The 18,891-nt window shown below is 32.8% G+C and overlaps 1 protein-coding gene across 6 annotated transcripts in view; it reads right to left on the bottom strand.

Moving 5' to 3' along the window:
- LOC114328850 (uncharacterized) overlaps positions 1-18,891 on the bottom strand; it is a 231,239-nt gene that overhangs the window by 25,042 nt on the left and 187,306 nt on the right. For all 6 annotated transcript variants that reach the window (XM_028277827.2, XM_028277811.2, XM_028277849.2 and 3 more), the window contains exon 6: positions 2,029-2,255. In XM_028277827.2, coding sequence (XP_028133628.2) covers positions 2,029-2,255 — 227 coding nt within the window. The remainder of the gene's footprint in view (positions 1-2,028; positions 2,256-18,891) is intronic.

Below are 18,891 nucleotides of genomic sequence, written 5' to 3'. Positions count from 1 at the left end.
CTTTAAACAAACAAAAATCATAGCCATTCTAAAACCTGGAAAACCAACAGACAACCCAGCGAGTTACCGCCCCATCGCTTTACTCAGTTCAGCTTACAAGCTCCTCGAAAGACTGGTCCTGAACAAAATCGGCCCAAAGCTACTTCAAAAAATACCAATTGAACAAGCAGGATTCAGGCCTCAACGAAGCACCACTGACCAAGTGCTCTCTATAACTACCTACATAGAGGCAGGTTACCAAAGAAAACTGAAGACGTCTGTGGCATTCATCGATTTATCGGCTGCATATGACACGGTTTGGAAAGATGGCCTCATCTATAAGCTCCTGAAAATAATCCCCTGCAAAGCAACCGCCCGACTCATAAATACTATGCTGAGCAGTAGAAACTTTCGTGTAACCATGGGAACTACAGTGAGCAAACAGAGAACGCTTAACAACGGCCTCCCCCGGGGCTCCGTACTTGCACCGCTGCTATTTAGTATGTATATAGCTGATATGCCCCCTACCAGATCTAAAAAATTTGGATATGCAGACGACTGGGCACTTGCAACTCAAAACTCCTTAATACAAAACTCCGAGGCAATCCTAACGGAAGATCTGGAACGCCTGGTTAAGTACTTTAAACAATGGAGACTTAAACCTAACCCCAAAAAAACCGAGGTTAGCTGTTTTCACCTGAACAACAATATGGCCCACACAAAACTTAAAGTGTACATTGATAACCAACTGCTCACGCACAACTATAATCCCAAGTACCCCGGCGTCACCCTGGACAGAACACTCTCCTTTAAGAAACATCTTGAGAACACCGCAGCAAAGCTGAGAACCCGTAACAACATCATACAGAAGCTTTGCGGGACTACATGGGGCTCAACAGCAAGTACACTTCGGTGTTCAGCCCTTGGACTCGTATACTCCGCAGCTGAATACTGCTCCCCTGTTTGGCTGAACAGCGTTCACACAAAAATTATAGATACTCAGCTCAATGTCGCCATGCGTCTCATATCTGGAACGATCAAGTCTACACCTGTGGAGTGGCTTCCACTACTGAGCCACATACCTCCACCTAACCTTCGTCGTCAGCATGCTCTGCTTAGAGAATTCCAAAAGCTGCTTAACAACCCGCAGTTACCTATACACACATATGTCGCCGACGCTAACTCACATCGATTGCGCTCCAGAAAACCTCCGACTAGAGATGCAATAAACTTGAGTTCCAACAATTTCCAAATGAACTCCCAGTGGAACAACATGCAGAGCGACAGACCGAACCTAATAATGAGAAACACACCATGCATCACAGAAACTCCACCAGGTTTTGACCTCCCCCGAAAATCATGGTCAACTCTTAACAGGATAAGAACGGGTCATGCAGTCTGCGCAGATTCCCTTTATAAATGGAAAATGAGAACCTCTGCTGAGTGCGACTGCGGCGCCGAGAAACAGACCATCCAGCATATGATTGCCGAATGCCCTCGGAGAAAGTATGATGGAGATCCTCTGGACTTCGCCTCTGCAATACCAGCGTCGATTGAATATATTAATACATTAGATGTTAGACTATAACATATGTGTGATAATGTTGTGTATCAAATTGCCATACGCTAAATAAATTATTTTTGAGAATCTGTTATGTAAACAAACTAGCGAGGGAATTTTAAATATTCAGTAGCGGTTACAAATGAATAGAAAATTCTACATCACATAGAAAGTAACACTATCTATTGAGAAAACTAGTAGCGCCATCTTTTGAGAACAGTCAGAACTAATTTTACCATATAAAATTTAAAATGGCTTAAAATTCCAAATAAAACCCAATGAAACCATGTAAAATCTGTTGAATATTGCATTGTCATCAAGTTCTGAGCCATTCTGAAAATTTCAGACCCTCAGCTTGTCGGAAAGTATGTTTAAAATCTATTACAAGATTTTTCCCGGACAAAGTGACAAAGAGACAGACAAAGAACAGGCGTAGTATATAAAAACGTGGTACAAAGAAAAGTTTTTTTTTAAATATTCCAACTTACCACTTGGCAAATACTTTTCCTCATCTTTATAATCCATTTTCTTCGCAGTATATTCGATGATTCTCTATTACATCCTAAAACGTGGCAGTGATTCTGTCTAGGGCCTGGTGCCACTAATGAATTCCGTTTGAGAGATTTGTTCATGTACGAAGGTGTATTTGACTTTCGATCTACGTGTCGGTAACAAGCATCACACAGACAGGAATCTCGTGTTAGATGTGTCTCAGCTGAAACAATTCATATATTTCGATTTCAGAGAAATAATAGCCTTTCAATGAGTTTTGCGGTTCGACAAAAGAGGGCGTTGCTACTAAGCTAATTTATTTTTGTTATGTTGGTACACTTTTTATGTATTCGAAGTTTAAATCAGGTGAATGTGAAGTGTCACAGTATTGTCTTACAATGGAAAAAATTAAGTGTCGTGAGTGATTACATTTTTATTTTTGGAAGGTTTATAAAGGCAAGGGAAATTTATTAACGAATGATAAATATGTTAAGGATTCTTCGCCTTCAGTTAGTACCTATAGTAAGTAGTGTTCCGGTAAGGCCGATGCCACATTATGCGTTTTGACCGGATGCGTTTCCGCCGCATCCGGTGAAAACGCATAGTGTGACAGATTGATCCGGTTGCGTTGGAAACGGATGCATTTTGAGTCATCGGTACGCGCTTACAAACTGCACCAGACTAAACGCATAGTGTGACAGGTCGGTCCGGTTGCGTTGGAAACGGATGCGTTTTCACCGCATCCGGTCAAAACGCATAATGTGGCATCGGCCTAAGGTGTGTGTGTGTGTGTTGACGGAAACAATTATATAAAATAATATTAATTAAAACGCAAACAGTTGTCAATAATATACTTATTTATTTTTGGTAAAAAAAGGTGTTTTGCTTATACAGGGTGCGCCAAACCTCTGGTCTTCTTTGATTACGGCTAAACTATGAGATATACAAAAAAATGTTTATAACAAAACTAATGTGTATCAAAGAGGTCTATTATTTAAAATTATTTTCAATTATACTGGGTGAGTCAGAACGACGGTATGAACCAAAGTTGTATTTTTTTAAATGGAACACCCTGTATATTAAATCATTTTTGAATATATTATTTAAAAATATGAAAAATTTGTATAAGGTCTTATAGGCCTAAAGTTAATAATTTTCAAAATATTTACATTTTAATTGAGAAAAATGGTAATATTTATAGGGTTGTGGATTATGTTTCCAAGGAAATAAAAATTTAGGTGATAGGTCAAAGTTTTTAAAATATAGTGTTATTTTTAAATAATTTAATATTTTTTACTTTTAGCCATAAAATATACAGTGTGATCACTATTTGCAAATACAAAATTTTCTCATTTTTTTTAAATGGGACACCCTGTATATTAGTTTTGCGTTTGGTAGTAAATATTACAACCTTTCTTTTGGTATAAGGTTGTATGTACCTAGCATGTTTCGTTTTGTAGATATTTTAAAAAAACTATAGATTTTACGTTTTTGCGGATTTTTTATTTAAAAATTTTTTTGCAAAAAAAATAATTATAATCTGGTTTTAGAAACAGACTAAAATATAAAATATGAAAATAAAAACGTAATTAAAGATTAAAATAAATCGTATGCTAGTAAAATTCAATTGAATTTAATAACTTTAAATTATTTTACAAAAAATATTTTACCTTATTAATGAATACATAAATTAGTTACTAAATTAAATAAACAACCAAATTTTAAATCAATCGTAGTAATTCTTCTACCGCAGCAACTTTCCTGTACCAAATTAATTGTTAGTTATATTGTATTTACGAGTAAGATCAGTTAATAACTTTTTAATTTACCTACATCTTGAGAACGTATAAAGTATGCTTTGAAACAAATGAACGTTATGGAAGTATATTAAGAAGTAAATAGTATCTATGTACCTACTCGTGTCACAAAAGCTGGTAATAATTTCTAATGGTTTCTTCCAAAACAAATGTCATATCCAAAAATTTTTCGGATAAAAAATTAAAATTTAAAATATAAAAAATTGTTACAAAAATTTCAACTACAAAAGTATTACCAGTTTTTGTGACACCAGTAAATACTATTTATATTAATAAATAATTTGGATGATACAGGATGATAATTTGGTACAGGAAAGTTGCTGTAGTAGAAAAATTACTACGGTTGATTTAAAATTTGGTTGTTTATTTAATTTAGTAACTAATTTATGCATTCATTAATATGGTAAAATATTTTTTGTAAAATAATTTAAAGTTATTAAATTCAATTGAGTTGTACTAGCATACGATTTATTTTAATCTTTAATTACGTTTTTATTTTCATATTTTATATTTTAGTGTATGTTTCTAAAACCAGATTATAATTATTTTTTTTTGCAAACAAAATTTTAAATAAAAAATCCGCAAACACGTAAAATCTATAGTTTTTTTAAAATATCTACAAAACCAAACACGCTAGGTACATACAACCTTATACCAAAAGAAAGGTTGTAATATTTACTACAAAACGCAAAACTAATATACAGGGTGTCCCATTTAAAAAAAATGAGAAAATTTTGTATTTGCAAATAGTGATCACACTGTATATTTTATGGCTAAAAGTAAAAAATATTAAATTATTTAAAAATAACACTATATTTTAAAAACTTTGACCTATCACCTAAATTTTTATTTCCTTGGAAACATAATCCACAACCCTATAAATATTACCATTTTTCTCAATTAAAATGTAAATATTTTGAAAATTATTAACTTTAGGCCTATAAGACCTTATACAAATTTTTCATATTTTAAAATAATATATTCAAAAATGATTTAATATACAGGGTGTTCCATTTAAAAAAATACAACTTTGGTTCATACCGTCGTTCTGACTCACCCAGTATAATTGAAAATAATTTTAAATAATAGACCTCTTTGACACACATTAGTTTTGTTATAAACATTTTTTTGTATATCTCATAGTTTAGCCGTAATCAAAGAAGACCAGAGGTTTGGCGCACCCTGTATGTATTACATCTCGTATAGTCGGTTCGCTAAGCTCAGACACAACTGGCTAATGATTTTAGTGGGTAATTTTTTTGTTTTTTGCCAATTTTTCCAAAATTGGTAAAATTACTAACCGTTTAGTTATTATTAACTATTTAGTAATTAGTTTTTGGCCAATTTTAGCAAATTGGCAAAATTACTTACTAAAATTACTAGCCAATTGTGTCTGATTTTAGCAAACCGACTATAAGAGGGTTTGTTATTGTTTCGGCCCAGCAAGCGACCGATGCCGCTGGGGTGTGGTAACCGACTGAGTGGCTGAAAGAAACCACAGACGCTAATCTGTTTGTGTTTCTGCCATCTGACCAGAAGGCAATAAATGATTTAGATCTGGCGTTTAAAATAAAAGTTGACAAGTTAAACATTTCTGCAGTTTTAGTAAACGTTTTCGAATGCATGTCCAAAGTGAGTTATTGACATAAGGTCTGATAAGGTAATTAATTTATGGGGAATTCAGTTTGTTAAACTGAACACACCAAAAACATATGGTTAAGGATACATTTCGTTTCGTAAAACCGTGCCCTTCTTAGCATCTGGTTTGTATTTTACAGGTGAATTTATATGACCTATATTATTTCGTTTTGAGAAAAGTTATTAAAAATTAAGAAAATAAAATTAGGAAAAATAGTAATTAAAGCGTACCGCTATAGTAGAAAAACGAGTTGCTGAATTCAAACGTGGTCGTAGAAGCTTTGAAGACGATCCACGTTAAGGATGTCAAAAAACAGAAGCAACTGCAGAACCAGAAATCGTAGAAAAAATACAGCATATCGTATTGGAAAATCGTTAAGTGATCGAAAAACATTTAACAGAAGCACTAGGCATCTCATTGGGCGTAATCAATCAATAGGTTGACTGAAGTATCGGGTTTCAGAAAGCTGTGTTCACAATTGGTGCCGCATTCGCAAACAATGAAACAACAATATATTCGAATGCAACTTCCTTAGCAACATTTAGAGCATTTTCGAAAGGATAATGTGGATTTTGTGCATTATTTCCAGGATCACCATGATCCTGAATCAAAACAAGAAACTAAAGAGTGATGGGAATTTGATTCTTCGGCTGCGAAACGAGTTCGTGTCCAGTAATCGGCCAAGGTGTTAGCATAAGTTTTTTGGGATAAGAAAGGAATTTTGTTTGTGGATTACTTGCAAACAGTATATTCTGAATATTATTGTAACCTTTTAGACCAGCTGAAGGGAAAAATTCGTGAAAAGACCCGGTTCGCAGAAGAAAAAAATACTTTTTCATCAGGATATTGCACCGTGTCATATGAGCATTTTAACAATGGCTAAAATCCAAGAATTAAAGTTAGAATTGTTGGAACATCCACCGTATTCACCAGATTTGGCCCCTAGCAACTTCCATCGCTTTTAATACCTAAAAACTTCGCAGATGACACAGCCATTCTAGCAGTAGGAAACACTAGTGAGGAAGCGACTGACAAGCTGCAAACATTACTTAATAAAATACGTTTATGAATCACAAAATAACGAATCAAATTAAATGAAACCAAGTCAACCGATAATAATTTTACAAATAAAAGAATCCAAGATTTGCCCGTTAGAAGAAATAATATCGCTATTTTGACCAACGTTACAAAATTTAGTAGACAGTTGCGACTGGAGCAGTGGACCGAATATACTAAAAGTTTATAATATGTTTATGAACTGCGGAAGAGTTTATTATAAGCGCCTCTATCGACCGGGTAACAAATTTTGCTTGTACATTCCAACACTATCTGAAACGAATTTGCCTCTACCCAAAAATATGAAGAGAATATGGATGGAATTTTCGTCTATATATGTTTCAACTAAATAATCAACATATCTATCTAAAATTTGATTTTCTGGTTTGCATGACATTAAATCAAACACAAAACAATCTGACACCTCTTCTGGTTTTATATATTTAAGGCCAAAAGTAAGTTTTAGCCACTTGCCAACTTCAGAATCATTTGTATATTTTGATGTTAAACCAAGAGACTGATTTCTTCTATACCAAGCTTGGTGTTTGTAGGTGAAATCTACAACCATGTATTTCAGCGTTCGGCCATATTTGACTAATGGCATTATGTATACCCTTTTCAAAATCTACAAAAATTTTATTAGGATTAAACTCAATTTTAAAAGCTTTGAAAATTTCTGATTTTAACAAGTAAAATAGATTGTTGTAAGTTTCTGTTTTTTGGTTTGGCAGTAAACAGTATAATAAAGGAATATAGTGCCCATAAATTAGCCCATGAATAGTGAATAATTGCAAATAATATTTGGTACAGTAAGAAAATGTGCCATCCATATACACCACTAACATATACAGGGTGAGTCACCACTAACGGGAAGGAAGATTATGGCGGCGTATCAAAGTTATATTTTTTCTTATGGAACACCCTGTATTTTATTGCATTTTTTAATTGTCCGCAAAAAATAAGGTATAGTTTCATAAGGCTTCCCTATACCTATGTACAGAGTGTTCTGAGTTATGTTGACTTTTCTTAAAATGTAAAGTTTTAAAAGAAGGCTTATTCTCAAGTTATTTAAGAAATTATAAAAATATTACTTTTACATCTAAATAGTTGGATATTGGTTGAATGTATTCCATGGTTAATTATTACACATTTGTCTACTGGGTGTTCAAAATTTACAGTTTCATTAGTGGAGTATTCAATGTGTCATATGATGCTTATTTTAAACGAAACACCATGTATATTAATAAATAATTGTACTAAACAAATTTACCTCTTTCGAATGGTATATGGATGTCCTATACCTAGGTGTCATAGTTTTTGCGTAATTTACAATTATTTAAATTCTTAATCTGTAAATCGATTTTAAAACAAAAGATGTAGTTAATTAATGTCATTGTATGACATTGTCAGTTTATAACAGTACGGTCTGGTAATTATCAAAACTATAAACATCGGTGTATGATATTCACATTTTTTTACTTAAAAATGGCTTTGGCAGATTACATTCAAATTTAATTGTTCCTAAAAATGAATAATCACGATATCTATGAAAGAGTAGACATGCTACTTTCCATTGGGGAATATTTTTAAAATTGTCTCTTAGCTTCTAAAGTTTACGTTTAAAGGTATCCAGATAGAAGGCACACAAAAAAGGACGTTTTTGAGAGATTTCTCGATAGATTCCGTGCTACTGGTAATGTTGCATAGGTACGAAAAGTTAAATAAAAATAAAGCATTTATTTTTGATGACGTCAACGAACTTGATGTCCTGTTTTCTGTTACGGAAAACCCAAATACTAGTACGTGAAAAATTTTTAAGCAATTGGAAATCAGTCAAACGAGTGTATGTAGAATACATAAAAAACCACAATCATCCGTATAAAACTCGACTACACCAGCATTAGACAGAACAGGAACGTTTAACTTTTCCTTTATAGACTTTAGAATTTGGAGAAGGTCCTGATTTTTTTTAAGAATGTATTGTGTACAGACGAATCTACCTACTTTTCATAATAATCGTCTAGTTAATAGACATATAGTATTTCTCATGATCATCTTTCAGTGCGTCACAGTTTTTCGATTTCTTTCTAACGCATTAAATTGTATGTGACAGAAAAAAAGGCACGTCGGTGATTACATTTCGTCGGTGACATTTTTATACCATTTATTCTAGTTGTCGATAGATGGCGCCATTATAATTTTTTTTAATTAGATAATAATATTACAAATATAATCTGTATAATTTATAAGACTATACAAATCAAAGAAAATACCATTTTATAAATGCAAGAAACACATTTGATTTGTTTTTATTCCAAATTCAAAATAAAATGTGACAACTGTCAGATTTAACTAAAATGTCATGTTAGAATAAATGTCATAAATGTGTATTATCACGGACTTACCCTTTTTCCTATCATTTGTTACGTACTGAAAAATGATCATGAAAAGGACTTTAGCTTTCATTTTATTATGATACAGTAAACAAACATTTTACTGTTGATCACCAACACCGATGAAGTGTTAATGTTTGGGGCAGTATCCTGAGCGAGTACGTTATCGACCCAAATTTTTTTGACGAAATCTGAATAGAGCAACTTTTTTAAATTTTTTAAAACACGTTTTTTAAATCCTTCCACTTAGCGTATGAACAAACATGTGGCTCCAATTGGACGGAGCTCCTGCTTATTTTTGACGTGATGTTAAGAACAACCTCAACATAAAATTTAGAAATAAATGGATAGATAGATTCGGTCCATATATTTGGCCACCTAGGTCACCAGGATTGACCAAGGGAGTTTTTTTATATTAAAAATATTGTAAAGCTACACTTCCTATCCTACTACTTCACATGATATTTTTATGAAATTAAGAATTTCGAACGCTTTTGCGTCTATAACACCAGCTATGTTAAATAATGTAAACAAATCATTTAAAATCGCTTGTTGTATAAACATTTTGAACATGTATTACATAACTGATAATTTTTTACTTATAGTAAGTTGTGGTTCATTTTGTATTATTTATGTATTTGTTTGATTAAGATTCTTTGTTTCGTTTTGTATTTAGTTATTTTCAATAAGGAAAAAATTTATTTTACAAATCCGCAAATAAAAATATATCTACATATTTATTTACAACTACACTCTATAACAACTATGCCAAGATGATGGGTTTAAAAATCGTGAGTGACTATAAATATTTTTAAAATCGATGTACCGTTTAAGAAAATTGTAAATTCGGCAAAAACTATGACTCCTAGTTATAGAACATCTATATATGTACCATTCGAAAGAGGAACAACCTGTGTTTAGTATAATCATTGATTAATATACATGGTGTTCTAATAAAATAACCATCATATTATGCTACATTGAATAATCCAATAATGAAACTGTAAATTTTGAACACCCTGTAAATAAATGTGTAATAATCAATCATGGAATGCATTAATTATAATATAGTTACCAGACCGTATTGTCATAAAATGACAATGTCATACAATGATATTAATTAACTTCATCTTTTGTTTTAAAATCGATTTACAGATTAAGAATTTAAATAATTGTAAATTACGAAAAAACTATGACACCTGGGTATAGGGCATCCATATACCATTCGAAAGAGGTAAATTTTTTTAGTATAATTATTTATTAATATACATGGTGTTCCATTTAAAATAAGCATCATATGACACATTGCATACTTCAATAATGAAACTGTAAATTTTGAACACCCTGTAGACAAATGGGTAATAATTAATCATGGAATTTATTCAACCAATATCCAACTATTTAGATGTAAAAGTAATATTTTTATAATTTCTTAAATAATTTGAGAATAAAGCCTTCTTTTAAAATTTTACATTTTAAGAAAAGTCAACATAACTCAGAACACTCTGTACATAGGTATAAGGAAGCCTTATGAAACTATACCTTATTTTTGCGGACAATTAAAAAATGCAATAAAATACAGGGTGTTCCATAAGAAAAAATATAACTTTGATACGCCGCCATTTATTGGAACACCCTGTATATTTAAAAATAATTTTAAAATGCAGCTTTTATCAACTTACAAACTATTAATTTAAATTTTTTTTCAAATCTTTTACCATTTCGCTGTAATCTTCCGTCCCGTTAGTGGTGACTCATCCTGTATATAAAATTCAATGTGGGTAAAAGTCTTATTATTTGTTTCACAACTAAATACAATTATCTTACTTTCGACACAGTTTATAAGAAGACAATTTTCCTCCTTGGTTGTTTTTGGAGCACACTTCTTCACAAATTCTTGAACCTCATCAATATTGGAAGGAAGTCGACAAGGCGTTATTTTCCGCCGATAATTATATATATTTTTTCGTATATAACTGACATCAGTTGTAGTAATTGTTTCTGGCAAATTAGCTGCAAGCTCTTGGTGTATAATTTTTGCCGGTTTTTCAGAAATATTCTCTTCGGCTTTACGCTTACAAGAGTTAGAAACAATTTTCCGATCTATCTTCTGACGATCTGGTTCATGATTATGTTGTAGGCTACTTCTAGAAATTGTAAAATTTTCTCCAATAGTAAACAATTTCGCACTACAAGTTGTTTTGTTGCACCTCCAGAACACTTCTCCACTTTTTAAAACTTTCACTTTATAAAAAATAAAATTTTCAAATACCAGTAAAGGTTTACCGCGATTACTTTCGATCAAGCATGCCATCTTGGTCAAAATTCCAACTGTGACTAAAAATAAAATACCAGCTACTGTAATTTTATCAGAGATAAATAATTCCCTTGAATGCCTTTTAGTAAAATCTACCTGAAATAACCATTTTGGTTTTGGTACGTCTTGGTGCGGAAATTACCTGTGGGATTATGAGATACCCTTCCAAACGCAGGTAAAAATTATTTTGGTGAGGAAATTACACCTGCCGTGAAACGTGTAAAGGAGAAATCCGACGACTAGGTCGAAGCGCGTGTTAATACGAGCTTCAGGTATTTAAAAATTTAGACGTCGGCAAAGAGAGATAATAATACAGTCCATCTAATTTACTTACCGTTGCACGTCATTATCTACGCCAGAGATATAAGTTGACATAGTTGCCAAAGTATAAAAAAAATCCTGAATCCATTTTAAATCAAATAGATCACATAATTAATTATTGTAAACGTGGATTATACAACAAAACAAATTAATATTCAATGTAAATAAGTAAAAACTTAAGAAATAGAGAACAAGAATTAAATTATAATCTTTTAAGGCTATGGGTACATAATCCGCAAATATTTTACGTGTATCCCTACTTTTTCTGTCTTTACACGCCAAATTACGTGTAGTAAAATTCACACTTGTATGGATATGTAAACATTACTAGAATGTCATTCTACTTGAAAATGTCATCATTAATTTAAAGAGATGGGTTTTGAATGTTCTTGGTTAACTGATATTTTTATAATTGCAAATTATTAATTCAGTTAATAAATGTGATAATTTTTTCACTAACTATGTATTCAGTGATTGTAATAATTTATTTGTACAACAAAGACTAATACTCAATCGAGAAAAGAGGAAAAGTGTTAAAGTGATTTTTTAATAATATATTGTTATGGAACGCTTACAATTTTGAACATCTTTAGCAACAAAATACTTAAATTACAGAATATATTATCGTGATGTATTCTCTGCTTGGATCTTCCACAAATAATACACAGTAAATAACTTTTTATTAAGTTCACGTCTTAAATCAATTATTTATCAAATACACTATATAACAATAATATTTAATCAATAACTCAACATATTCCCGATGCAATGTCAAATATTTAACATTGTCACTGATTGTCAGTGTCTGACTGACAATATATGCTGACAATATTATATTCGGCTAAGTGCGTTGTAAGACAAAGATAGATTTGGAAGCAAGCAAGCATAGTGATTTAACCCAGCCTGAGAGACTTGCTCACCCCTAGAGAATGACATTCGGGTGATACAATTCATTGGGGCGAGGAGGATTAACTCCCGTAAGCAGGAATCACTCCACCCCGCCTCAATGCTCCAGACCATCCACTTACCCCCCGATAGCACTCTGATGCGCTATAGAGGCTCTCAATCAGCAAAGTGCTTATCATATGGGAGTCTTGGGTACACGGACTCCCATATGAAATCCTACCCCGATCAATGCAGGCCAGCGTGAGGCGCTCTATTCCCGCTATCTCTAGTGACTTATCTTCGATCTGTTTTGCTTGCTCGGGCGCCGAGTCCCCGCTCTGGGCTCTGCCCAGTTCGGCGACTCGGCGCTCGAGGATGTGGGCCCCTCATGCCCTTTTTTGGGTTTTGTTACTAATATTTTTTTTTTGTGGCTTTCGCCTATTGTTAATATTTTATTGATTTTTTTAGTGGCTGAAGCCGATTTGAAGTTTTTTTGTATATTTTTTTGAGGGATGTCTGAAAATTATAAAAATCAACATTAATAAATATAATGAGATGCCAAAGGTGAGCAAGTATTGTACGTATCTCTTCTACCAATTAGTTCAAATCAAATATAAAAGTAATGCCTAAAAGAAGTGATTAAAAATCAATTAGCATTAGTAACAAACTAGTTCACCTTTCTTTATACTGACGAATTAAATTAACAGAAGTATTACGAGTAGGTTCATAGTATTAGTAACGCCTCTTTAATATTAGTACCGCCTTATAGTATTGATATTGTCTATTACTATAGCTTTTTGTTTTTTGGCATTGATCAAATAATTTTAGCAGAAGAAGACAAAGATGACATCGTCTATACGATAAAAAAAACAGGAAGAAAAATTTTTAAGCTGGGACTTAGAAATTAATTGTGATCAAACGCATTCCATCAATGTGACCAAAATGTACAAACCGAACAAGCCCGGGAACAAATTAAATCTACCGTAGGAGAAGTTAGCGAAAAAATAAAGAAAATAGTGTGGCTTCAAGAGAAGTATAAACAAATATTGGTTTGACGAACCGTGTCAGGAGATAGGAAGTGAAAAGACGAAAACCAGACAATAATTTATTAACAGACAGATATTTAATATAATAGAGACTGTAAAAAAACAAGAATATAGAATAATTCGTTCTAAAACAAATTCAAAAACAAAGAGGTGGGATCGTTCTTTCAAGAAGTTAAAAAGGTGGGAAAAGGTTATCAAGGTCACTGCAATTATATGAAAAGCAAAGACGGAAATTGAATTAAGGATCCAGTAGAAAGTAGAAATATTAATGGAATTGAAAACAAATTTCGAAAGGTTATTAAGAGGAATCAGTAGCAATCAACAGGTAGCGAAAACGCGTTCCAAGATTGCGGCTGTAATTTTGAATATTTTTTCGAGATATTTGGCACACGTATTGTATTCGTGTATATAATAAAGAATGGCGGTACAGAGCCCAATTTGAAAAATATATTAATATGTGGAAATTACTCTGTAATTAAATACAATATTAAAAAAACGAGCCTGTACCGCCATCAAGAAGAACAAAAAAATACATTTTCTTCAAATAAACTTTTTTATCCGATGCCTAGATTGTGTGGCATTTGGAACTACTCATGAAATAAAAAAATTTAGTAGTTCCAAAATGACACAAAATCTAGGCATCGGATAAAAAAGTTTATTTGAAGAAAGTGTATTTTTGTGTTCTTCTTAATGGCGGTACAGGCTCGTTTTTTTAATATTGTATTTAATTACAGAGTAATTTCCACATATTAATATGTTTTTCAAATTGGGCTCTGCAGCACCATTCTTTATTATATTACGAATACGTGTGCCAAATATCTCGAAAAAATATTCAAAATTACAGCCGCAATCTTGGAACGATACACAACCCGAAAAAGTGTGACGCAAATGGGACTTGGCGAACATATAAACATATAAAAAGACCATAAAATGCGGAAACTACAAAAATAATTCGCAGTTCTCGCTTTTCTCGATCGATGTAGGCTAAGAAAAGAAGCGGTTCTTAGTTTTTTGTAGCGAGAGGTTACGCAAAATAAGAAACACAATCGTAAGTAAAGACCAGAATATATGCAGCAGAAAATAGGGCAAATATGCAGTTGGTGCAAATATGCAAACATTTTTAAAGAATATACTACACACACCGGCAAAATTAGCCGAACACGTTAAAAATGGGACACGTTTGATGTCTCGTATTTCATAAACTAGTGTTCCGATTTTAGTGATTCTTTTAGTATGTTATAGCCTTATTATTTAAGAATATTGTTGTAATAATATTGTTGCTAGACAGGTAAATACCATTTTGTACCGGGTGTACCAATCATACTGTGTTTTTTTCTTAATGTTTGGAACACCCTGTGGAATATTCTAGCATATGTAAAATATTAGAATTAATACTCGATTGTAGACTTAGGCTTGGTTAACATTTTCCTTTTCGATTCATTTACTTATGTGAGATAATAAAAAAGTTATGTGCGTTAACAACTATCCATGTTTTTCATCAATAAATCCTCATAGTAGGGGAGGAACGTATACTTTTGCAGTTACTCGAGCGTTATGGGGGCCTATTTAATTGTGAAGAGTATGTGCTAAAATCAGAAAAAGGTTAAGTTAAGTTTTCCATAAAGTGGGGGACTTTTCATTTTTTAATTTAATTTTCCATTTGAAACAATCATTTTTCTCCGATTATAGCGCTATTTATCCATAATTCGGAAAAATATGTCGAATAAAAGTTGCTTATTTTTACATAAAGAATCCAGATCTGCAATAAAAATTGGGGGCTTCTGTTTAAGATTTTAAATTAAATCCCCCACCCCACCTCCGTGGGTGCTCGTGACACCCCACGTAGAGGGGTGGGGGTAAATTAAAAATTATAAATACGAACCCTGCGATATTTTTCGAAATGAACATCAGATCGTAAAACTGCAAAATACACCTATTCAATATTTTTCAAAAATCTACCGAATGGCACCAAACACGACCCCCACGGAGGTGGGGTGGGGGTTACATTAAAATATTAAATAGGAGCCCCCAATTTTTATTTCAGATTTGGATCCTTGACTTAAAAATAAGCAACTTTTATTCGCAACATTTTTTCCTATTGTGGATAAATGGCGCTATAATCTGAAAAAACGATTGGTGGAAATGGAAAATTAAATTAAAAAATGGAGAGTCCCACACTTTATGGAAAACTTAACTTAACTTTTTTGGTTGTAGCACACATTCTTCACAATCCACTCCAGGTCCCAAGAACGCTCAAGTAATTGCAAATTTAGCATACTTTTCTCCCCTACTATGAGGATTTATTGATAAAAAACATGGTTAGATGTTAAAGCACATAACTTTTTTATTTTCCAACATAAGCAAATGAGTCAAAAAAGAAAATGTTAAGAAAGCATAATTCTACAATCGAGTTTTAATTTTAATATTTTATATATGCTGGAATATTCCACAGGGTGTTCCGAACTTTAAGAAAAAAACACAGTATGCTTGTTACACCCGGTATAAAATGACATTTAAATGTCTAGCAACAATATTATTACAACGATATTCTTAAATAATAAGGCTATAACATACTAAAAGAATCACTCAAATCAGACCACTGGTTTATGAAATACGAGACATCAAACATGTCCTATTTTTAACGTGTTCGGCTAATTTTGCCGGTGTGTGTATTATGCTCTGTATTTTCTTGTACCAATATCAATTTTTAGAATTCCAAGATTTTTTTCTCAGCTCGGTATCTCGTGCAAAATTTATATAATACGGCTACTCGTTCCAGACAGAAACTGGAATCTGTTCGGACACAAGGAGTTTTTACTTCTCGACTTGATGACGATTTCGTCTCAGACGAATCTGCTTCCACGGCCACCAAATTAACACATTTTACACAAAAATACTAAGTACTTTCAAACTCGACTGATTGCTTTCGATGGTAATTACACAATTAATTCTTTTTCTCTCCTTCCATCGGTCTCCTAGCCAATCACAACAATTCTCCACACATCATATCCCTACTTTTTTTCTTAAGAACAAATAGTATTGTATACAAAATTTCTTTCTTGTCAATTTCCAGGAGATATTAAAATTAATTTTACTTACAATCTAGAAAAACCCTTTATTCTAAACTAATGAAAATTGTTTACTATCCGTTTCTTTCAGGGAAACCATTTAGAAAACACTGTCTATTGTTCAATCAAACCGCGGAATACATTAACTTTCTAAACAACCATTTGTAGTCCGTTCTGTTTAAACGTTTAAATTGTTCGTTGAAACTTTACCACTAAAATTTTTCCCTTCTGCCAAAACTTCTTACGGCTAAATTATTTTATTTGCAAAATTTGATCATATACAGGGTCATGAAAATTTACGGTCTCGTGGTCTTTGACATAAAATTAATTTTTTAAATTCACCCCATAAAATTATTTAACAATACATACCTATACATGCAAATAAGACGACGTTAATTATCGTCTTGTTCATAAATTTTTCATTTAAAAACTAATTCGTAGAATAATAATAATCTAAAGCCGCGTCCTCACTGGTAAATTTTTCCGTGCGTATTGAATTAATGGTTCGTCGCAAGAATTTGCGTCGCAGATTTAACTGCTCGACTACCGAAAATGTGTTCGTTGTGCGCGTCTGCTCAAGTTGTGTGGAGTAAATAACGCAGCGTCCACATTGGAAATCGTATGCGACGCAAATCCTTTGATCTTCGCTCAAAAACCGATAACCGATTGAGCGTGTGCGTTGTGTGCGTCGAAAATTCTTGCGTCCGATTTATGCGACGAACACGTCCACATTAGCACAAACTAAAATCCGGTTCGTACGATGCGTCCGATGCGTACAAAGCAGGTCTGTGGACGCTTGCCTTAAAGTAATATTGGCTCAAGTAGGTATCAATATTTCGCACGATAGAACATTAGACAAAACCACAAGAGAAAGAAATACGGCAGATGAAAAGGCCATCACAATGTGTATCTTATAGGACCAATCCATCAGCAAAGAAAATAAGACGATATACGAGATTATAGCAAAAACTATCACTCTATACAGCTGAAATACTCTATATGGCCACTGAAAGAAAGAACACTGGCAACGCTGAGAGCAACGAAAATGGATTCTTGGCAAAGACCAGAAGGAAGATCTAGAAGAGAAAGAATTACCAACGAACGAATGAAAGAAATAATGGGAATCAAATAAACAATCACATATGACTTATCAACAACGAAACTTATCTGGTTCGGACGTATACAAAGAATGGATTAACAACGAATACCAAATGAAATATTAAAATGGCAACGAGAAGTAAAGAGGAAACGAAGACCAACAAAAAGTTGAAGCGAAGGAATAGAGGTGAGAGAAAGAAAAATAGAATAGGACCTATGGAACAGCCGGACGAAGTGCCGATAGGAAATCGGCGGAGAACGTTATGTAGTAGTAGTAATAAACGATGACCTCTAATAAATATAACTGTTACCGTAAAAACCCGATTTCAGTTAAAACCCGAATTTACTAGGAAAAACTAGTTTTAACTGTCCGCTTTAGACAATTCTAGTTTTAACTAGTGAAAACTAGAACTACCAAATATTATCAGTTAATTCTAGTTGAAACTAAACATATTTCAGTCAAAACTAGTTTTTACTAAAATTTTCAGTAATTTCCAGATTCAACTAAAACTCACTAATAAATAATTTAATTTTTTTAGCTTGCGTTTTCAAACTCTCGTATGCTTCCTTTCTAACTAACAAAATTTGATGTTCTCCGATAAGACCGGCCTATTCAACACCAGACTCTTTATTTTCCGATCTCAAATTCTGACCAACCATAATAAACTTGTAGCTTTGATCCTCTTGTTATTGTATATCGATCAAATCTACTTGACAGCAACTATTCATTTCTGACTGCAAAATAGGTACCTCCATGAAAAACCCAACGACCAATGACCTCCAACGTGGACTGCTTCAATTATTTCAAAAATATCTTCGGCAGGTACATAATATTTGATGGGTCAATTCTAGAAGTCAACTTTTTTATTTCGCCAACTTCAACAATTGTAAATCGTTTTAATCTTCGATTTTGTAACGGTGTTTTCTTGGGAGACAGTTCCGCATCTTGTACTTCGGTCATTAATTTATTATACATGCTTTTGGTCACATTTTAGTTACATTCTTTCTTCTCGGTCTCTTTCTTCTGTAAAATATTTTCCAAAAATATTTTTTCAACGGTCTTATATCTCTGCTCGCAACTACTCTGCTCTAACTCAGCGGCGGCTCGTGGGTCAATCTTCAGGGGGGTCATTTTGGTTTGAAAACTTCAAACTGTTGATTTTTTAAAGTATTTAAAAGATCTTTTAGCATTTATATTTTAGATAAAAAATACAGACTT

Source organism: Diabrotica virgifera, chromosome 3 (assembly GCF_917563875.1).
Source record: "Diabrotica virgifera virgifera chromosome 3, PGI_DIABVI_V3a".
Lineage (NCBI taxonomy): Eukaryota > Metazoa > Arthropoda > Insecta > Coleoptera > Chrysomelidae > Diabrotica > Diabrotica virgifera.
Note: the sequence above shows the minus strand (reverse complement) of the source record. Positions and strands in the feature narration are given on the sequence as shown.